This window comes from Pipistrellus kuhlii, unplaced genomic scaffold (assembly GCF_014108245.1).
Source record: "Pipistrellus kuhlii isolate mPipKuh1 unplaced genomic scaffold, mPipKuh1.p scaffold_m20_p_9, whole genome shotgun sequence".
In the NCBI taxonomy this organism is placed as follows: Eukaryota; Metazoa; Chordata; class Mammalia; order Chiroptera; family Vespertilionidae; genus Pipistrellus; species Pipistrellus kuhlii.
Window position 1 is genome coordinate 57,653,810 of NW_023425595.1, and position 24,051 is coordinate 57,677,860.

At 38.4% G+C, this 24,051-nt stretch overlaps 1 protein-coding gene across 1 annotated transcript; it reads left to right on the forward strand.

The window, feature by feature from the left end:
- On the forward strand, positions 1–22,186 carry AASDHPPT (aminoadipate-semialdehyde dehydrogenase-phosphopantetheinyl transferase). The gene is made up of 6 exons (XM_036426712.2): positions 1–314; positions 2,740–2,965; positions 14,632–14,753; positions 15,280–15,441; positions 18,143–18,214; positions 20,114–22,186. The coding sequence occupies exons 1-6, from the start codon at positions 171–173 to the stop codon at positions 20,276–20,278; spliced, it is 891 nt and encodes a 296-aa protein (XP_036282605.1). The 5' UTR covers positions 1–170; the 3' UTR covers positions 20,279–22,186.
- The last annotated feature ends 1,865 nt before the right edge of the window (positions 22,187–24,051 follow it).

The window sequence follows — 24,051 nt, forward strand, 5'->3', positions numbered from 1 at the left end:
GAACGGGTGCGTGAACTTGTGCGTCGCCCCGCCTCTTCCGCCCGGACGCCGGAAGAGGGGGCGGAGCCCGGTTAGCGTCCGTGCTCCCCAAGCCCAAGGTGGCGGCGAGGTTCCTTTCCAGTGGATGCTCCCCGGGGCCGCACGCCCGGCGGTTCGGCTCGGTGCCCGCGATGGAGGGTGTGCGCTGGGCCTTTCCCTGCGGCCCGTGGCTCCCGAGCCGCGCCGAGTGGCTGCTGGCCGTGCGGTCCATCCAGCCCGAGGAGAAGGAGCGCATTGGCCAGTTCGTCTTCGCCCGGGACGCCAAGGCAGCCATGGTACTCCGGGTCCTGGGTGTTTAGGGCCGAGGGAGCAGCTGTTGTGGGGAGACGGGCCGGCGACCCTCGGGGCGGGTCCGGGCGAGGAGGGTGGGCGCTGCGAGGCTGAGCCTCGGCCTGGGCTCCCCGGCCTTTGTGGTCGCTTCCGAGGCCTCGCTCACGGCAAAAATTAGCCCCTCCCACGTTGTCATGGAAACGGGACCCTGCGAAACCCTGCAAAGGTGGAGGGAAGGCCTACGGAGAACTTGGATTCCTTTTCTCTTAATGCATGCTTTTATATTTCTATTTGTTACCCTTTCTATTTATTTATTTTTTTGCCTGGGCGCATGCTTCGGCGTCTGCCTATTAAATATCCCACCATCGCTGACTGGCGTGGCTCAGTGGATGGAGCATCCGCCTGCAGACTGAAGGGTCTCAGGTTGGATTCGGGTCAAGGGCATGCACCTCGGTTGTGGGCACATCCCCAATAGGAGGTGTGGTGTGCAGGAGGCAGCTGATTGATGTTTCTTTCTCATCCATGTTTCTAACTCTCCTTCTCCCTTCCTCTTTGTAAAATAATCAATAAAATGTGTTAAAAAAATAAATATCCCTCCACTGTCTGGGGGCACTCTGCGCGTGATAGGGCCCCCAAAATACTGGGGGTGTGACTGCGTTTATCTCTGCACACCCTGGAGCTGGAAGTGGCCTAGACCAGCCTCCTTCCTCAGGGAAACGGAAGCCCAAGGAGGATGCGGCCCCTGTGTACCTTCCTGACCACATAGCTTGGAAAACAGCATTTTAAATAGGATTACTTATTTTAATTATGTGTTTTTAAGCAACAGATGGAAAATTGGATTTCAAAATTATTTCTGTGTAGCGCAGTTTGAAACAGCCTGCAATTTGCCATCCCTTCAAAAACAGTAATTTCTTGAAATGGTTCCTATATTGAAACACCTTTTCACTTGAAGTATGGGCTAATTCATTAATCTTTTGAAGGCATATCGTGAATATTTTTATACTGTTTTTTTCAATTGTAAGGAATTGTGAAGTTCAAAATATTGCAGTATCTAAAACTCATTGTTAGATTGAAGGGGAAAAAAACAACAACAAAAGGTATCTTACAAAATATTGTACACTTTGTTATACCCCTGAATATTTTTGTGTGATTATAGTAATTTTTTAAGTATTAGTTGGAGGTGGGGGAGAGTAGGAGGGAATGTATGTGAAGATAGATCATGCATAGATAATTGTTGAAAGTGAGTGATGGGTATATAGCAGTGAATTTCAACCTTTTTTTATATCATCGCACGCATAAACTTATGAAATTCTGTGGCACACCGAAAATAAAATTTTTTGACAATCTGATAAAATAGGCATAGTTTTGATTTGTTCACACCTATGGTGGTTGTTGTGTTGGCTGTTGTCATTTTTTGATTTGACAATCTAAGGGCAAAGAGACCAGTGCCCCTGAGTAGTCTGATATTGCATGTTTTAAAAATTCTTGATCACACCATTTGGAAATCGCTGTGTGTAGGATCTATCAATAGAAGTGCTTGCACATATGCACAGAGATGTATGTACAACAGGGTTCATTACTCACTGGGGAATTTAAACTAATAAAAGAAATATGCAAATTAAACATTACATGTCCACCAGCGAATCAGGAGTTAGTATGCAAATTAACCTGACATAGCTAGTGGCAGTCCTGCCCCGCAGCCGCTCTGGGCAGCTAGCATGCAGGTGAGGAGCAGATGCAGAGCCTCTGGGCAGGCGGGATATCTACTATGAGGGGGATGGGGGAATGGGAGTGGGGATGCTACAGAAGTGACACTTCAGCTGGAGCAAAGATGGAAGGCGGTGGCCAGAGCAGAGGCCTTGGTCCCAGGTGCTGGAGGAAAACCAATGCCTGCATCCAGGGGAAGGAAGGTCTATTGCATGAATCTTCATGCAGTGGACTTCTAGTTTTTCATAATAGCAAAACTAAAGGCAGCCTAAAATGTCCAATAATAGAGTAAGTCAATCTACTTATACTTCCTTGATACTGTGAAACACTATGCTGTAGTTAAAAGTGTACAAAACAGATGGTTATGGACAGATATGGAATAATCCCCCAGCACAAGTTAAAAAGATTATACATGGTAGAATACTACATAGAGTAGGATCACATATGTGTAGATAGATAGCAAAATCATATGCATATGAACTTATATTTAGGTATTAAAAAAAATGGAAGGATGCCTATTTGTTAATATTGGTTATCTGTTGAGGGGAGAGAATTGCTAAGGAGAGACTTTTTCTCTTATCTTCTTAGGCATTGCTTAAATCTTAATGCAATGTATTTTTTAAAAACCTAAAAAATATTTTAGAAACCACCAAAATTTACTTTACTTTGTATGTTACAGGCAGTGAACTTACACATATCAAATGTTTATGTTTTACTTAACAGGCTGGTCGTCTGATGATAAGGAAATTAATTACAGAGAAATTGAATATCCCTTGGAATAATATTCGTTTGCAAAGAACTGCAAAAGGAAAACCAGTTCTTGCAAAAGACTCATTGAATCCTTACCCCAATTTCAACTTCAACATCTCTCATCAAGGGGACTATGCTGTACTTGCTGCTGAGCCTGAGCTACAGGTTGGAATTGATATAATGAAAACTAGTTTTCCAGGTAATGTTGCATTTTTGTAGTACAAGAGTTTGTAGCTCATTGTCTCCACTCATACCTATTGAGTAATCAGGCCAGGAAATGTATTGTACATGTTTTAATATAAAGGGTATATTTATTTGAATATTAATGGACTTATACATAAAGAATAGATTCTCTCCTGGCCTGTGTGGCTCCATGATTGGGCATCGACCTATGAACTAGGAGGTCGTGGTTCCATTCCAGATCAGGGCATATGCAGGGGTTGCAGGAGGCAACCGTTAGATGATTCTCTCTCATCACTGATGTTTATCTCTCTCCCTCTCCCTCTGAAATCAATAAAAATATATCTTAAAGAATAGATTCTCCATGTAATGTTTTGTCAAAGGCAAAGTGAAATGTAAAGATTTTTTAATTATACCTCAGCTTGTTAAGAAAGACTAAATTTGAAACTATTTTAGAAGACTTAAATGTGTAAAGAAAAGATTTTTAATAGCTCTTATTATCTTATTTAAATGATGTTAAATCGAACTGGGCTTGAGTTAATTTTCAATGGCGTTCTATTAAAAAAGAACACATGTAATACCTTAATAAAAAGCTACCTTTGTGAATTGTTAGTTTTGTTCCAATATTTACAAAATAAGACAAGATGGATACAGTATAAAAACGATGATTTAAATTTGGAAAAGAGTGTTGCCAGGGCTGACCAGCAGACCCTGAGCGAATGATGAATGGATTACTCTAACACAGTGTTTGCTGTAGAAGAGAGGGCTAAGGGACTGCTTCTCTACAGAAACCAGACAGCCTCAATTGCCTGCCTCATTAGGGTTTTATTGCAGCAGCAGTTTGAGATAAAGTTTATCTTTTAGATATGATCAATAGGATAAGTAATATTGGGAGGGCACATGTGTTTGTAGTGTCCTTTAAGAAAGGACACCCAAGGATTAAGCATAAGGATTCAAGTTAATACCTGGGGTCTGCACAGCTCAGACTTGTTTGGAAAGGGATAATTAGGGGCACCGCCTTCGGCACTTCTCTAAGTCAGAATTCCATAAACAGGGTGGGGGCCTTCCGTACCCTCCCCCCTCCTCCCCTCCCGGAATGTCCTCCTTACAAACTTTACAACCAATTCTCAGTGCTTCCCAAACTATGATACTTTCCCCCCCAAGGTTTTTACATTTTCTGCTTTACATTGTTACAATAAACTTTTCTGGATATTAATTAGCACAAAATTACTCAATGTTTTGAGATTCAATATTAATTTAATCGTTTTGAAATGGCTATCATAGGACTGTATTCTAGAACAACTGTTACATAAATTAAGTATAATAAGTATAAAGTAACTTATGGTATATATGATGGCTAGGACTGTGGTACGACCTGTTTTTTGTCTCCTTCTAATGAGGCATCTCCTATACTATTTTAATGGCTTCTTAATTTCCCATTTGCTTTTGTACTTACCCCGTTAATACAGAGTTGGCGTGGTCTTCAAACAAATCTACAGCAGTTTTCTTAAACTTCTTAGGTTTTTTTTTTTTTTAATACATTTTTATTGCTTTCAGAAAGGAAGGGAGAGAGAGAAACATCAATAACAATGAGAGACAGTTGGCTCTTAATAAAATCCAACCTCTTTAACATATAATCCTATCATCTTATTCTCATTTACCACCATTTGCATTTTTTTTCTTTTCTTTTTTTTAATATATTTTATTGCTTTTATACAGAGAGGAATTGAGAGGGACAGAGAGTTAGAAACATCGATGAAAGAGAAACACCGACCAGCTGCCTCCTGCACACCCCCCACTGGGGATGTGCCTGCAACCAAGGTACATGCCCTTGACCGGAATCGAACCCGGGACCTTTCAGTCCGCAAGCCGACGCTCTATCCACTGAGCCAAACCGGTCCTGGCACCATTTGCATTTCTAACTGCTCTCTCTGCTCACTATTTTCTGTCTTTACTCTTTTATTACCTTGGATGTAGCATACTTTGTCTTGTTCAAGGTTGGCAAAAAATGTGGTCCCTCTGTTCTTCCATCTATGCTTTCCTGAGTACCTTGAAAAAAGAGAAGTAGCCAGGGCCTCCTCAGCAGGGCTTTTCTGACTGCTTGATCTTCTTCATGCCCTTCTCCTCTGTAACTATGACTTAGTTATTTGATTATTATCTGATGTCCCTCATTAGATAAGTTCAGGAACCATGCTTGTTTCCTTTTTGCCACGGTATACTTAGTACTTAAAAGTGTCCAGCACAGAGCAGGTGCTCAATATGTATTGAATGTACAAATGATATGATTTCTCACTTTTGCTGAAAATACTAAATTTGTTGAGAAATCAAAAAAATGGTTACACAACCATAATGAAAATTGGTATTATATCAGATGCTAGTTAGAATACCATATGAACAGTGACTTATGATTAAAAATAGTTCTTCCACCGAAGCCGGTTTGGCTCAGTGGTAGAGCGTTGGTCTGTGGACTGAAAGGTCCTGGATTCGATTCTGGTCAAGGGCATGTACATTGGTTGCGGGCACATCCTCGTTGGGGGGGTGTGCAGGAGGCAGCTGGTCGATGTTTCTCTCTCATTGACATTTCTAGCTCTCTATCTCTCTCCCTTCCTCGCTGTAAAAAATCAATAAAATATATTTTTTTAAAAATAGTTCTTCCTTTGAGTCTTCCTCACTCTCCATTTATCTCCCTAGCTTTTTTCTCCTGCATTTCCATCCTGCTTAGATTCAGTTTTCAGCTTTGTTCCTGCTGCAGTCTATTCCACTATCATTTCTATCTAGGTTCATCTACATTCTTCTAGATTTGTTTTTTGCAGGATATGCTTAATTAAAAGCATTTTTTTTTATTATTTTTTTTTTAAGCTTGGAGATTTAGAGCCTGTAAGTAGCTTAAATAAGTTGCACTTCCCTGGTACTCTGAACTTCTGAACATCTTACTGAAAAACCAGGTCTTCACTGGCAGGAGTATTCTTCCTTCTGTTATTGAATGGATCTATCCCAGTGTATGGAGGATTTGAGTGGGGTCATAATATAGAACTGGTATTTATTGGGTAACTCGTATGTGTGTGACATTGTGTTAAATCCCTTGTATGTATCATCTTGTTTCATCCACTTAAGCCTCGGATGTAAGTTCAGTTGACCTTTGAACAAATACCGGGCTCAGGAGCACTGAAATCCAATGCAATGGAAAATGTATGTCTAACTTTGGACTCCCCCAAGACTTAGTAACTACAGTCAACCCTCAGTATCTGCAGGGCACTGGTACTAGGAACCCTCGCAGATACCAGAATCTGCAGGTGCCCAAGTCCCTTGCATAAAATGGCATATAAAAATGCATACACTCAGCTCTCTGCATTTGTGGATTTCCAACCTTGCATCAAAAATACTGTCTGTCTTTCTATTGTTAAGTTGTATGAGTTCCTTATATATTCTCAAAGTCACTAATCATCAGAGAAATGTAAATTTAAAACACAGTGAGATATTACATCTCACTCCTTTCAGAATGGTGGTCATCAAAAAATCAAACAAGTGCTGGTGAGAATGTAGAGAAAAGGGAACACTCATGCACTGCTGGTGGGAATGCAGACTAGTACAACCATTATGGAAAACAGTATGAGTTTCCTCAAGAAATTAAATATGAATCTCCATTTGACCCAGGGATCCTACTTCTAGGAATATATCCTAAGAAACCTGAAGTACCAATTAGAATGTATGTACCCCTATGTTTATAGCAGCACAGTTTACAATAGCTAAGATCTGGAAAGAGATCCAGGTGCCCATCAGTAGATGAGTGGGTTTAAAAACTGTGGTACCATGGAATACTATGCAGCATTAAAAAAGAAGAATCTCTTACCCTCTGACACAACATGGAGGGACCTGGAGAGTATCATGCTAAGTGAAGTCAGAGAAAGACAAGTATCACGTGATCTCACTCATATGTGGAATCTAAGTAACAAAATAAACTGATGAGCAAAGTGGATCCAGAGACTGGAAGCATGGGACAGTACGGAATCTCAGAGTGAAGATGGGGGAGAACAGGTGGGTGAGAGGTAATTAACTAAAGACTTTGTATATATATACATCAATAGGGTGCTAAAAGCCTGGGGTGGGGGTAAAATAAAATAAAAAATACTGTATGCAAGCCCTGGCTGGTTTGACAGTGGATAGAACAGTGACCCTCGGACTGTAGGGCACCTGGTTTGATTCCAGTCAAGGGCACTTACCTTGGTTGCAGGCTCAATCCCGGTTCCCATTGGGCGTGTTCGGAGGGCAGCCATTCAATGTGTCTTTCTTACATCTGTGTTTCTTTTTCGGTCTCTGCCCCTCCCTTCCACTCTAAAAAAATCAATGGAAATATCCTTGGGTGAGGATTAACCAATATATCTATCTTTATCTATCTATCTATATCTACCTATCTATCTAGAGAGAGGGATAGAGAGAGAGAGAGAGAGTGTGTGTGTGTGTGTGGTTGTTTGAATCCACAGATGTGAAACTCTGTGATGTGGTGGATTGACTATATTTATTGGAAAAAATCCACATGTAAGTGGAATTTTACAGTTGAAACATTGTTCAAGGGCCAGCAATGTTATTATTTTATAGAATAGATTAAGGCACTTGCTCAAGGTAACTTAAAAAGATCATGGATTTCAACCCATACTACAAAACCTGTATATTTGGGCACTACACTAGGCCTCTCAATGCCAGGCTTTATTGATAATGTTTAAGGATTTACAGTCTCTGGAGCTAGGTTAAATTTAAAGTTTTTATAGAGGAACTGATATCTAAGAAGACTTGCCTTACCATTTTTAAAAGAGGCATTATAAACATGAGTGTGGTGTTAGCAAAAGAATAGACAACTTGGAGAGAGAAGAATGAGAGCCCAGTATTTATATATTATCTTTTGAATTGGGTTTTATTTTTTGCCATATGAATTTTACTTGATTAAATATACTTGTCTTTTCCTTGATAAATTCTGAATTCTGACTTGTTTGGGGGGGAAAAATTGGTAAAAGATTTATTCCCAATCATAGGTTATAGTCTCTCCTAGATTTTAGTCTAAATTTTTTTTTATATTTAACTGTATTCCTGTAGAATTTGTGTGTATATATACATAGTATGTTTTAGATCCTAATGACCAAACAATTCTTCCAGCATCTGAGTGGATAGATAGATAGATAGATAAAAACATGAAAGTGAATGGTATTCTTAATTCTTGATTCCCAGTGGGGGACTTGCAGGAGGCAGCCGATCTCATAATGGATGTTTCTATCTCTCCTTCCTTCTCTGAAATAAATAAAAATATATATTTTTAAAAATGCTTGTGAGTATTGATAGGAAAATTACTTAAAACTTACTTGATGAATGGATAAAGAACTCTAGAAAAAATTCATAAAAGAGGAACTATAACAACTACCCCAAAAACTTTAGACCTAAGATTTATTAAGTACTTAATAGTTCTGGACACTTTACATCTTTATTTCTTTTCTGTGTGTGTGTGTGTGTGTGTGTGTGTGTGTGTGTGTTCCATGTTAGTCCTTACCGAGTATATATTTTTATTGATTTTAGAGAGAGAGAAAGGAAGGGTGAGTGAGAGAAACATTGATGTGGAAAGAAACATTTATTATTTGCCTCTCATATGCATCCCAACTATGATTGAACCACAGTCTAGGTATATGCCCCAACTGGAAATCAAACCCACAACCTTTTGGTGTACAGCTGATGCTCAACCAACCGAGCCACCTGGCCAGAGCAAGTTTTGTACTCACTACCATCACCATCCTGGGCTTAAGTGTGGAGTCTGATGTAGTATGTGTTTTACTATCTTTGAATACTTGAAGGAAAATCTTACATCTTTATTTCTTAACTAGAGTTAAGTACACAGGTTCGTGCACCGGTGGGGTCCCATGGCCCGGCCTGCACCCTCCCACCGGTGCACAAATCTGTGCACTGAGTTGGTTTCATCTTATCCTCCCCAGGCCAGGCCAAGGGACCCCACCAGTGCACAAATCCGTGCACTGGGCCTCTAGTATGCATATAAGATCTTTGGTTAATCTTTTCCTGCCCTTCCCCTTCCCTCTGAGATTCACCAGTCTGTTTCATGTTTCCATGCTGTGTGTTGAGTGTCTTACCCCTGATGGTCAGTGCATGTCATAGCTACTGGTTAGACTAGGGGTGTCGAACTCAATCAGAGAAGGGGCCAAAATCTAAAATCCAGCCTAAATCGAGGGCCGAATGGTTTACTGAACGGTCATAAACTGTCATTGTGATGGAAACGCAGCGGAGTGCAGTGATGACAGCGCGGTGCAGGCCACATTGCAAGGCCTGGCGGGACGGATTTGGCCCGCGGGCCTTGTGTTTGACACATGTGGGTTAGACAGTCGCTTAGGCTCTTATATAGATAGATATGCCCAACCTTTTGTCACTAATTTATAGCTTTAAGAAAGTAAATTCATTTCATCCCAGCATCCTTAAGTCTTAAACTATTCCAACATTAACTTTATAACCTATTTTTTTATCTAAATATCAACTCAAAGTTCTAAATCTCATTATCTGAATCATCTAAATTAGGCCTGGGTGAGACTGTATGATGCAATGTGGGACAAAATTTAAAATCATCCATTTTAAAAGGGAGAAATTGGAAGGAAAAAAGGATCATGCCTGGATCTCAACCAAGTTCAAAACCCAGGGGAGCAAATTGCATTAGGTGTCAAGGCCTAAGTGTAATACTTTGTAGCTCCCTGTTCTGTCCTTTGGCTCCTCAGAGTGGCCCCACCCTTTGTCCTTCTACCCTGCTTTTGTAGTGCTTCCCTGTACTTGAAGGATAACTAACCCCCTTGCAGCCAAGTAGCCCAAACTGCAGGCCCTTTTCTGGCCTGTGTGTACTGATACATGTAGGTGTTGATAAATGCACATTGGAATAAAAACACTAGGCAATGGCAGTTTGGGCCTGCCTAGGTGGTGGAGAGTTTCAAGCCTGTGTCATCCTATTTCAGTCTAGTGTTCTGTGCTGAGCCACTTATATGGAGGGCTTAAGAGCTCCTTGTCAATAGCATGCTACAGTCTTTGTGGTAGTTTATGAAACCTATATTAGCAGCTTAGACATTTTTTGTTTGTTTGTTTGTTTTAAAATATATTTTACTGATTTTTCACAGAGAGGAAGAGAGAGGGATAGAGAGTTAGAAATATCAATGAGAGAGAATCATTGATCAATTGCCTCTTGCACACCCCCTACTGGGGATGTGCCTGCAACCAAGGTACATGCCCTTGACCGGAATTGAACCCGGGACATTTCAGTCCGCAGGCCGACGCTCTATCCACTGAGCCGGTTTCGGCTAGACATTTTTGTTTTTTTCTGAGTTTGTATCTGGATAAATTCCCAGACAAGTGAGCTGGTAAGTCAAGCATTATTGTATACGCTAGAGGCCCCATGCACGAAAATTCGTGCAAGAGTAGGCCTTCCTTCCCCCAGCTGCTGGCACCGGCTTCCCTCTGGCACCCAGGACCTGGGCTACAGGCATGGCTTCCCTCCAGCACCTGGGACCTGGGCTGACTTCCTCCGGGCCTCCCGCAGACACTCGGAACCCGGCTGGCTTCCCTCCAATCCAGCTTCGTCAGGAAGGACGTCTGGTCTAATTAGCATATAACTCTTTTATTATTATAGATACTAATCAAATTTTAGAAGACTGTCCCTCCCATGGAAGCAAGATTACATGTAATTCAGTACTTAGAAAATGAAACTACCAGAATTTCTAATATAATTTGTTATCTAAAGTTCAGTTTCATTACCATGAAGCACACATGTGAACATTGCTCAATTTCTCCTAATAGAGGGGCAAACTTTAACTGAGATGCTGATTTTATTGTGAGGAGAGATTGTTGGTTGGTCTTGAGGTTCTGGTATTAGTAGGATTCTTCTTTCTGTAGGTTTGCAATAGCAACTTCAGTAATTGACTATAAATTATATTGTTGTAGGTTAATACTATGCGTTCAATAAGCTTCCGAGTTGCTGTATGACCTTGATTAGTTTTTTATTGTGAACATTTAGTTAATATCTAATACTGCTTTCCTTCAAGATAAACTAGAAGATGGGGATTCTGATTTTTTTAAACTTGGTTAATCTATATACATTTTAAGTAAGTTTATCTTATGTGTATACTAGTTTGTATATGTGCAGTAGAAGAATGATAAAAATGAAGATTATGCCGGGACCGGTTTTGGCTCAGGCCGGGACCGGTTTGGCTCAGTGGATAGAGCGTCGGCCTGCGGACTGAAAAGTCCCGGGTTCGATTCCGGTCAAGGGCATGTACCTTGGTTGCGGGCACATCCCCGGTGGGGGGTGTGCAAGAGGCAGCTGATCGATGATTCTCTCTCATCGATGTTTCTAGCTCTCTATCCCTCTCTCTTCCTCTCTGTGAAAAATCAATAAAATATATTTAAAAAAAAAATGAAGATTATAATAAATATGAATATGTGATGGTATTATTAGGCAGGTTTGCCTGTTGGTATGTCCAATAATTGCTCTGTCTTCAGATAGTTTGAAGGACAAATTACTATTGTGGTATTTCCTACTGATTTTTAATTAAATATTTTGTCCAGTTTTTCTAGCTGCTATATATATATATATATATATATATAAATTTATTTTAGAGAAGAAGGGAGAGGGATAAGTAGAAACATCAATAAGAGAGTCATTGATCAGCAGTCCCCTGCATGCCCCCTGACCAAGTTCAAGCCTGCAACCTGACCCTGACCCTGACTTGGTATCAAAGTGTAATCAGCTGGTTCATGGTCAATGCTCAATCACTGAGCCATACAGGCTGGACTGATTTTTTTTTTGTTTTTTGTTCAAATTTTCTAAATAAAGTCCACTTTGTATTTCCACCACATTGCCACAGGGTGGCACTTTTGTACTTTGGCTGGATGTTTATAAAATCATCATTTTCTTTTTCTGTCAAATCTCTTATTTTGTGCAATAAATAAGATGCTCTTAAAAGTATATGAAAATGCACTCATATCACATACTTTTAGTTGTACATAATCAGTTATATTATTGCTTTTCAGTGATTGTGCTATGTTGCTTTTTGTGTTAATCAGCTTTATTGGCATGCATATTTAAATGTTTTTTTTCCTTGATTGCCCCCATCATATTTAATTAAAAATCAGAGGGCTTGAAGATTATGAAATTGTAACTTGAAGAAACCAACAAATAAAATTACTCTATATATGACAACAAGATTTATCTTTTAAAATTTTAGGCTCCTATATAGTACTGTTAAACTACAGTTCCACTCCAGTTGTATAATGCTGTCTTCCAAATCCAAGGTAGCTAGCTTCCCATTGTTATCGATATTATTTACCCTGTTTGTGCCAGAATCTGCTAAGGAGGAAACAGTTCATGATTTATGTGCCTATTGTGCTCCCTTCAGTTAAAATCGTCAGATGTACTTTCATCACCTTTGCAAGCTTGCTTGCTTTATTTTAGTATGTAATTTATCAAGCAAGTATGTAGTGGTGATGCTTGCATTTTAACAAGATAGCTCTTATTAAGGGCCTTAAAGAATAAGCATGACTATCACAGTGATTCATCACAGTTTAAGATCACTCCTAAGATCACAGTTTAATACTTCAACAATGCTATTACATGAAATGACTTTATAGCTTTGCTGGGCTACTCTTAGGAAATAATAGTTTTAAATTAACAAACATTAGACATCAGTTGAATTCATAAAATGAATTGTAATGTTATTCTTGAGAAAATGAGAGGGCTAGGAATACAGAAATGAATTAAGTGAGTTTAATGAACTTGAAAATAGAAGATCTTTGTCTTGAATTAATTCCATGTATTATTGTAGGATGGTTGGAAATATCTCCTGGCTAAACATGAGGAAATTTTTGGCTGTCTTAAAGTGGGGGTGATAGGGGAATCTTAATTTTGGGGAGAACTGCTCTTAGTAGAAAATAACTATGGAAAAGGTACTTCTTTACTGTAGGACAGTGATTTTCAACCAGTGTGCCACAAGAATTCTTAAAGCATGCAATATCTAACTATTTAGTCAGGGGTACTAACCTTTTTCCCCTTATACTGTTAAATTTAAAGATGATAAAAGCCAATACTATAGCCTTACAGTGTGAATGAATCAAAATTATACCTATTGTTTTTATATGTCAAATCAGCAAAAACACATATTTTTGAGTGTGCTGCAGAACTTTAGTAAATAGTTTATGTGTGCCATGAGATGAAAATGATTGAGAATTGCTGCTGTAGGAGAAATTTTAAGCTCCCTATGAAGATAAGGATCACATCTGTTTTCCTCATCATGATAGTCCCAGCGTCTAGCACTTGGGCACTTGAGTGTGAATAATCATAAGAGTGCTAATTGTTGAATTGTCATGGGGGAGATAGTTATTACATGCCAGTAAAGCATTAAGTAAGGGGATTTGACATCTTTTTTCCAGACATGCTATGTTGGCAGATGTCATTTTTTAAGAATTGTAGTCTATCAGTTAAGAATGTCAGATTTTGGAGTTGGATATTGTAGAAATGAGAGGCAGAGTAGATAAGCTACTTTGACAGAATCTCCAGAGGGACTACATTCAAGAGGTTTTCTGGAAAATAATGGAGCACATTTAAGAAATAACTTACCAAATAATGGTTAACATTCATTTATTCATATAGTAAACATTTGTGTTTACCTGCCTTGCCTTGGGCCCAGTTTTCTGATAGGCCACTGAAACTGTAAGTGTGTGACGGCAAGCACCGTGACTGACTTGTTTTAACCATTAGTTCAGTACATATTTGTGTAATATTTTCACATATTTTACATACCTATAGAATAAATGGATGATAATAGAAAGTTCCTGCCTAATAATAGTAAAAAGAGTCAGACACATAATTGTAATATTTTGAAAAATACAATAGGAAAGGCATACTGTATGTTTTAATTTGTGTCTTAACCCTTTACTCTAGGAATCAGATTCTTTGAGTTCTGTCCTTTTTGTCATGTGTTTTTAAAATACTATGCAATATTTTGTTGTCTTTGGAAGTAGATGAGTTAGGGATACATTTCAAATATTTTTAAATGAGCCTGATCCATAGTATCCCCAAAAGAATTGAAATTAAAATCTGTTTTATTTAAAGAAGTAATATTACAAAAAGTTAAAACAGTTATTTTGGATGAAATAAGTATATTTTCCAAAATATACTTATATTTTATATTTTATATTTTTTATATTTAAAAAAAACAACAACTTTAATCATTCAACCCATTTCTAATTATAATAAAGAAATCATCCCCCCTTTTTCCTGTTAAAAAGCAAAATAAAATTTAAAACCCAGGGTAGACTTGCTCTATTTTAGAGTTCTTATGGATTTATGATATTCTATTATACATAGGAATTTTTTTCTTGACTAAAATGTATAACATGTTTGGCTGCTAAATTTTTTCAAAAATTTAGGGGCATCTATTGATAAAACTACCTGGTTCCTCCTTAAATATTGAGTAATTATATCTTTTTGGGGGGCTAAACCTACCTTGTCACTGTGTGTTATTCTTTTAATTCCCAATTTAATTTTGCTTAAGATTATTGTGATTATTAAAAAGTAAGGTTGGGCTATAGTTTTATGTGCTATCTGTAACAGTTTTGGTAATAGAATCACTATTTTTAATTCACTATTTCCTCAATTGACAGGTCGTGGTTCAATTTCAGAATTCTTCCATATTATGAAGAGAAAGTTTACAAATAAAGAATGGGAAACAATCAGAAGCTTTAAGGATGAATGGACTCAGCTGGATATGTTTTATAGGAATTGGGTATAATCTCTTTCTAATTTTCAGAGTAAACGACTGAAATTATTTCATTATCTTTGCAAAAAGTAGGAGCAGAAAATTTTAGGTTATTATTTGGGAACTTGATTCTTATGTATGCATTATTGCATTATAATGACAATGAAGAAAATATTTAATGCTCAATTAGAAGGTTTACTATTGGAGCTAAAACAAGGCATTTTATTTTATCACTTTTTAGAATTGTTTTCTGTCCTAAAGGAACTCATACAGATGAAGCTTTATTTAACAAACACTTATATAAAATTTAGTATATGCTGAAAGACATTGACTGTTTTTTAAGTTAGCTAATTTAATTATTATGAAAGACCTTTGAGGAAAGTACTATTATTGTTGCATGTTACACATGAGAAAGTGGAGGTACAGTGAACTTAAATGATTTGCCTTAAGATATATAGCTGGTTTGTCTCCAGGCCTACTTTATTTCATCCAGTAAAAGATCCAGATGTTTGGGGCCTGTAGAGTTTATGAAAAATGTTTTTCTGTATCTTAGGCTCTGAAAGAAAGCTACATAAAAGCCATAGGTATTGGACTCGGATTTGAATTGCAACGGCTTGAATTCGATATGTCTCCATTAAACCTGGATTTAGGGCAGGTTTATAAAGAAACACGTTTGTTTCTGGATGGAAAAGAAGAAAAGGAATGGGCATTTGAGGTAAGAAATTGACCAGATTGCTGTAACTGTAAGGATTGGCTGATTGTGTGCGTTTGTGTGAGATTAATTTGGGGAGGCTAGTCATTGGAACGAAACACAGCTGGAACTGAATTCTGGTGCTCTGAAGATGAAGTCAGGGAAACTGAGAATCTGCAGTGTTCCAGCTGATACTGGAAGGTTAGTCAGAGTGAGTTGAGTACAATGAGAAGGGAAAGAGGCCCTGAATGGAGGGAGCTCTGTGTGTGTGCACAGCCAAAGAAGCCAGCTGAGGGGCTTCCATGTTAGATTGGTACGGTCATACAGGCATTATGGGTCAGGTTAAAGGTGTTTTCTTTCTGTAATTAATTCTTAGTTGCTAGGAGAAAAACCCAACATAAACTCATTTCATCCAGAAAGATACTATATAGGATACTAGAGTGTTTCATGTAACTGGCCCACAGGATTCACTAGAATTAAGGACTGGAAAATTCAGAACTCTTTTCTATTTTACCTTTGCCTTTGTATATATCCTGGCTTCAATTTTCTCCCACCATTGTTTCTCATTTTGTACATCGGCTTTCTTAGCTTCTGGTTTGTATAGCAGGAATGACTGCCTACCACTCTTTACCTGTTACCGTTTACACGCAGGGGTCCTCAAGAGAGCTGGAGGGCCGGACTATATGAACTACTAATTCCTACTGTAACACCTCGGCTGCGCTCACTGCCCAAAAAACCTGGCGGGCCGGATCAGACTCCTCTGCGGGCCGCATGTGGCCCGCGGGCCGTAGTTTGAAGACCCCTGGTTTACAGGTTAAAACGCCACAGAGATTGGCGCGCTCTTTCTGTTCCAAGTCCTAAGAGTCCTGGAGAAGGGACTCCCTGACCTAGCTTGGATCTGATGCTTATCTTCTGACTAGTCACTGTAGCCAGGGAAATGGTCTGCTGTCATTGGTCCAGCTTGGATCGGGTGTTCAAAGCCCAGCAAATGGGTTGAATACTAACGCAGTGATTGCTGCAGTAATCATCTGAATTGTGTTCAGAGTAGATGGGTGCCTAGAATAAAGAATTGGGGTTGAGTAGATAAAATGAGAAGTGTTCACCAATTTTCTCAAAAAGAATTTAACAAGTGTTTACTAACAAGAGTTATAAGATCAGATTTGTATTTTAAGACCAAGTTCTGTCTAGGTGGAGGTTAAGGAAGTGAAATATCAAAAATATTATGATGATATGATCAATTCTATGACTTACATGGGACCCTTTGTTGAAAAAATGAATACCATCGAGCAAGTCAATAAAATTTGAGATGCTGTAGAGACACCCAAGTGTAGGTGTGGGTGAATAGAATGAAGGGCTGGGATAGCGCTAAAAATCACGGTCATTGACATGTGCATGGTAATTGAAGCCAGGGGGGTTAAGTTGCAGCTATGTGGTACCTAAATTGGAAGAGAGGAAGGCCTTAGGACAGCATCCTGAGAATACGAAGAATTAAAGGTGGGGTGGAGGAGACAAAAAGAATGACAAAAACAGTTAGAAATAAAACAGAAGAGTAGTGTTAGGGGATCCAAGGCGGGTAGAAAGTATTTTGAGGTGAGAGCTGGGTTAAAACTGCTAACATGCTGAGTAAGGTAGGGATTTTATCAGTTAAACGGTGAATTGTATTTAGGATATTTTAAGAGTACAACTTTAAAAATTATAACTGAAATTATGTTAAACCTTAGCCATTTCACTCATGGGGAGGGAGAGAGAAGGCCTAGTACCAGGTGAGGAGGGAAGCGTCAGTGGCTGGGCCAGATGAGCATCACCTTTTTGGGTAGTGAAGATGCCCGAGTTGCTCAGGACCAAATAGATGCTGCGGAGAGTGGTGGCCACTGGGCCTGCGGTGTCTGGAAAGCACCGCACTCAAAAGGAACTCCAGAAGGGAGAGGCAGTGGGCACTCTGCTAGTTGCTGAGGGCAGGAATTGTCTTGAATACACTGCTAGCTCGAGGCAGTGGTCCAGAGAGCACTAGAGAACTGTAAGTACTACAGGTGCCCACTCGGTGAGATAAGCTGGCATTGGATAGTTCATCTGACTCAGGATTCTAATTACGGCATTAAACAGCATTGGCCGTTACTCTGCCCCTTTCCTGCAGTCCCCTTCCTTTGTGTCCCCGCCCTTAAGGAAACCAGAGGGGAGAGGAAAAATGCAAGAGCAAGGTGAGGCCAAGGGGGAAGATTGTACATTTGTTCTTGGAGGGAAATGGTTTTTTTTTAGGCTGAAAGTGCCTAAAGAGCTTGTCCAGGAGCTGGCAAGGGAGATGCATCAGGGCGCTTTTGAAGGCAGCCATGGGAGAGTAATGAAGTTCTTCACCTAATGTCCCTGACTGTTCTGTCAGTTCAGGGTACCAGTTTCCAAAGGAAGGAAGCCATGTGGATTAGCTGCATATATTTAGGCGCGGTTGTTTATTACACTGTAAGCAGGCCCAGGAAGAGGGAGTGAATTGAACGGGATGAGTTCAGTGGTGTGGACACCCACAACTGGGTTGAAGAAAGAAGGATGAGCATAGAGCAAGGAAGGCATGCTTGGAACTGAGGAACGACTGGGAGGTTCCTGCCATGGCATCTCCAGAGCATACTGTGGTAGAGAGAAAGAGAGGTTGAGATTTAAAGATGTAAACAAAAGTATATCTTAAATTTATGTAGTTAGTAATCTGTATATTTAACTTGCCTTTTCTTTTTTTTAGGAAAGTAAAATAGATGAACACCATTTTGTTGCAGTAGCTCTTAGGAAACCCGATGGATCTAGACATCAGGATGTAAGATTTTAAGATTCTCTGACTTCTATTTTAAAAGCATGTGTCAACTTTGAGTTTTTTCTTTATTAATAGAAATAATCATTGGTTTACATAATCTTTAGAGGGATTTTTTTGGTTATTTTTAGATTATAGATTTAGAAGTGTTTTTTGTAATCAAATCCTTAAGATCATCTGAGATTTTACACAAATTTTAAGAAGGGTAGTTAAATGGTCAGCTTGGGCCTAGAACCTTGGTATTCTGAATAGTGTTCTCATCCTTTTCACAACCTTAGTCATCTTAACAGTAGTTTATTTCCCGATGAATATCTTGAAGATAAGGGTGCCCAGTTGACAGGTGGTAGGTAATGGAATTATTTGGCAAATTGAACTCTTTGTTCTTTTTGTAGTACTATCCTCAATTGTTCCTACGTTATACTATAAAACATGAGAATCCTTGTATCATATTGTGGCATAACATGGTCTCAATTCTTCCTATTACAATCTGTAGACTTCTGTTAATTGATAAGTAGAGAAAGTTTAAAAAACAAAACACACACACAAAAACACTTAGGGCCAAGGACGCTTAGCCTATATTTAGTTGTGATTCTGCAGAAGTATTTATGTAAGGCAGCGGTTCTCAATCTTTCTAATGCCGTGACCCTTTAATACATAAAATTATTTTTGTTGCTACTTCATAACTAATTTTTCTACTGTTATGAATCGTAATGTAAATATCTCTGTTTTCCGATGGTCTCATGAAAGGGTTGTTCGACCCCCAAAGGGGTCTAGACCCCCAGGTTGAGAACCGCTGATGTAAGGACTATTGATAATATCATAATAATTGAAACTACATGCATGTCATTTTTAAGGAATCCATATGAGAGAATGTGGCATGACCACACACACACACACACCATTATCTCCAGAAAAGTAGTTCAGTCCACAAACCATGCCTTAGATTAACAAAAGATTAAAATTCCTCATAGATTATCTTCCTTCAAAGGGGGTGGCATATTAAAATTGACCCCTGTTATCTGAAAATGTTCTGACCAAGTTTACCTGTCCTTATTACCTACTCTATTTTACCTCAGCTCTGCACTCTCTCTGAATAGCAAATATTTCCTTAGAGCTTTATATTTTTTGTAACATTTGCACACATAGTATTTCCTTTTTATTTCACTGGAGAGAATCTATTTAGGCAGCAGCATTGACATAGAGGGAACAGGACGAGAATACTATTTAGAAGCCCTGGATTCTAGGCCCAGGCTGACCATTTAAACCTGTGTGGTGAGCTTGTCAAAGTTGTTGATCTTCCCAAGCCTCACTATCTATAGAATTGAGATAACAACCATATCAGCAAATAGGTACTGACCTTGTTAATTAAAGCACTATATAAAATCCAAGTATTATCTTTACTAGAATGTATATACTGTTAAAGGAGGTCTCTGAGGTTCAGTTGTAAACAAGGGCCCTGTCTCGCAGAATAAGAAGAAGGGCCAGAATAAGATATAGTTTTAGTGTTGGTGGATCATTTCCTAAAGAAGTTTTGCATCTCTGTGCTTATGGGTCTAGAATATTTCTCCAAAGTTTGCCCACTGGCTCCCACCTTCTTGTTATATATTTTGGGATCCCTTTTAACTCATCTCCTGAATTAGAATTTTTGGATGTGTGACTCAGTAAGTCGACATTATAAACAAATATCACAGGTTATTGCTATGAACAAAGTGAGAATCGGGTTATTTCATATTTTTTCTGAATTTGCTATATTGCAACTTATATAAGGGGTAAAAAACAATTAGAAATCTTATGTTATATTTTAATATTACTGAAATGTAATTTGGTCTTATCTTCCTAATTATAAAGTTGATCATAAGGTTAACATGCAGTATAACTGTCAGCTAATCAATTTTTCCCTTTTAGGCTTCATCGCAAGATGATTCTAAACCATCCCAGAGGCAGTTTACTATTCTTACCTATAAAGATTTAATCTCATCTGCTGTTCCTATGACCCCTGAAGATCCTTCATTTTGGGACTGTTTTTGCTTCACAGAAGAAATTCTGATACGAAATGGTACAACGTCATGATATGACAAGTAACCAAGGGAAGTGAAAGCTGTTTGTAATATTCTGTATTCACTAAAAAATAAATGCCTGATACTATTATACTATTAAATTTTATTTCACAAAACAGTTTGCAAAAGAAAAACAATTTTTCCTATAATAAAGCTTATTCCCAGTTCAAAATGGCTTAGTGGAATACATGTTTACTATTCTCCCTCCCCAGAATCTCATGAGTTGACAGAAGAAATAGAAAAGGGAGGCGGAACTTTAGGTTAGACAGGCACCCCTTGGTTCACTACACTTTGCTTTATTGTGCTTCACAGGTGTTGGGTTTTTACAAATGGTTAGCAAGACCCTCCATCAGCAAAACGATCATTATGGTAATCTGGGACTGAAACTGCAATATCTGAAGCATGCCTGTACCTGTTTATTGTAGAAAAACAGAAAAGGCAAATTTGCAGTAAGGACACATTTACATTCCTGTCTTTCAGACATAACTATATCAGAGGTAACTATTTCTAAACCATTTAATTGGCAAATGAGTCCATGTTTTTTTAATAAAAAATGGGAACATACTTCTTTTTTTTTCTTAACTGCACATCTACTGTTCATAAATACTTCTGTGGCAAAACTTTTTCTGGCTCTAAAATACTCTATTGAATGGCTAATATCAGTTAGGATGCTTTGACCAGAAGTAACAGTGTCTAAATATAATTGAGATAATAAGTGTTCTCATACATTTATTATCTTATACAGTGCACAGTTGAGGGGGTCATGAGAGAGACTTTTTTGCCTTAGACTTGTCTCATACTTGTGAGAGCTGCGGTGCTATAACTTCCATTTCATGTCATAAAATTCCATCTAAAAATAGGGAAGGCTATTTCTCTTCTCACCTCTCAGTTTTGTCAGGGAGGAGGAATTTCCCATGAGTCCCCAGATTTCCCCTCAGATTCCCTGGACTCGGGTCATTTCACTGAGAAAGCCAGTGTGGACTTTGGGAAGCAGACTTGGTAAAGAAGATGCTGAAGTGAGGTGGGGAGAATGGCATCCAGGAAAAGTTACTGCCTGTAGTAAGGGGTATTCCATAATTGACTGTTTTTTTTCCTCTGTTAGACATTTGATTTACTGTAAGCAGTGGTGCAGTGAATATGCTTGTAAACACATTTTGAGATCTGTGCTTATGTCCTTGAGAAACTTTCTGGAAGTGGAATGATTTGGCTCAAAGGGATTACACGTTTGTAGAGCTTTGATAAAAATTGCCAAATGGCTCTCCAAAACGGTGGTGCAACTTGCACTTCAAGTTAGTTTTAAATGTGTGACCCACTTTCACCCTCCACCTGCATACTCCCTGGTAAACTCTAGATTTTTTTTTTTAATTGAATCTTTGCCAATAAAAATGGGAAATGGTACCTTATTTTTTAAATTTCTATTTCTTTCATTACAAATAAGATTGGTATGTCAGTGTTGTTATTGGCTGTTTGTATTCCTTCTTTAATGAACTGCCTGTTCATTGTCTTTGCCTGTTTTTATTTTAGTAAATGGGACTTAATTTCAAGTGGGAACATAATGTATAAAATGCCAAGACCATCGTATTGATGACAGCTCTATGATGTGGTTGTAGGGCATGTCTTGGGGAAGTTAGTCTTGTTATTGCTTAATATCAAAAAGTGAAATAGATTTATTGTTTCCATTACTAAAATAGAAAGTTGTGTGAAATTAGATGCTTTGCTTAGTAAAGGATATTTGGAATGTTTTATAATATTTTATTAAGCATGCCCAAATAGTCCGAGAATAGTAATTAACGTGTTTTAAATGGATCAAATGGCATTTGTAACAGGAGAAATGGCATCATTATCCTTAGCATGAATGTAATGGTAATGTGAAAAACTGTCTCATCTGTCTTGTCATTATAATAATAAAATGATTAACATTAAATTTTTATGAGCCAGATATTGTGCTAGATTTTGTTTTTGTTTTTTATCTTCTTTCTGAATCAAAGTTGCACGTTACACATACTTAAAGGAGTCAAATAGATCTATAATTTTTTTTTCTAAATGAAAAAAAACACTACTTTGACCTCTTCCCATTTCCTGTCTGCAGAGCAAGCTCTTTCAACTCTTTTAGCTGTTTTTTGTTGTTGTTTATAAACATATCTCCAAATAACATTTACATATTGCTTTTGCAATTTTAGGCAGTTCTGTAATTCCCAATATAAAGCATTGCTATTCTTCCCAACCATCATATATTTCCTTCCTTGCTTCTTTCCCCCAGCATAATTATTGTAATTCATTGTTTACATTAATAACTGAATTAAGAATGTTTATTATTAAGATTAATATTCTGCATAGCTGAATGTATTATTCTTATCCCCCATACTGCATTTTTTAAATTTTACTTTTTTCTCTGTCCCTTTGAAATGTAAGTAAATCCATTTTATTTATTTTTAAATTTTTATTGGGGTGACATTGGTTAATAAAATTATATAGGCTTCAAATGTACAGTTCTATAATGCATCATCTGTATACTGTTTTGTGTGTTCACCACCCAAAGTGAAGTCTCTCTTCCCGTCACCATTTACCCCCTTCATTTACCCCTCATACCTCTCCCTATACCCTTTTCCCTCTGGTAATCACAATACTGTTGTCTGTGTCTGGTTGCTTTTTTTCTGTTTGTTTTTTGCTTAATACCTTTACCCTTTTCACCAGCCCCCTTATACTGCATATTTATTTCCTTGAGTTAACAATTGACTTTGCATATGTTTCCATGTACTTACTGCTAATTTAACCCCAAACATCTACTACTAGAAGTATAATTATCTTTTTCATATGTTCAGTTGTATCAGTTGTTAATCATTTTCATCCATCTTCTTGAAGAAATTGTTCCTGTTTTGTTCTGTCTGGACTTCTTGCCTCCTGTGGCTGGTACACAGCGGTCTTATAATTTCTTTTTACCATCATCCCAGGATTGCTTGCCTCTCTCCCCTATGTGGGACTCCCTGACTTCTCACTTCCTGTATCTCATGTCTGAGATTTACTCCTTCATTTGTGTGTAATATTAGTGCTGCATCCATTTGCGGCTAGGGTTCTGGAAAAGGGGCTGTGCACAAACAAATACACTAGACAAGAAATATGAATTTAGAAGGTATGGCCAAGCGGAAATCTCTCTAGTTTAGAGGTTCCCTGAAGCCCTGACCCTGTTAGCTTTTATTCAATTTTAAAATACACAGCTTGCCCTTAGGCAGTCCGGTAGCAGACAGACTATCTTAAAGGTCAGTAAATAATAGTAAAAATTTACTATTATTAATAGTAAATAGAGTGTCAGCCTGTGGACTGAAGGGTCCCGGGTTTGAGACTATTATATCAGGAAATTGCTTGAGCCACCATTATTTCCACAGAACAATCTATGCATAGCTTTCTCCCTTATTAAAGCTCAAGGTCCATCAGTCTTCCAAGTTCCCTGTTGCACTTTCATGATAGTGTTGACAATGAGTAGCTTCTAACAGTGTATCATATCCTTGAGAAACTTCCTGAGAACAAAGAGGACATGGGAGATACATTTTGAGACCATAGTACAGCATGGTTTTGATATGCCCAAAACTATTCCTTGTACCATGTTACCCAGAGTATAAGTATTGGTGTCTATTTTAGTTTCCTGCATAGGAACTCTGATGAACTGATTTTAAAAATAGATCTGTGGCCTAAACCAGTTTGGCTCAGTGGATAAGAGTGTCAGCCTGTGGACTGAAGGGTCCCGGGTTTGATTCCAGTCAAGGGATGTACCTTGGTTGTGGGCACATC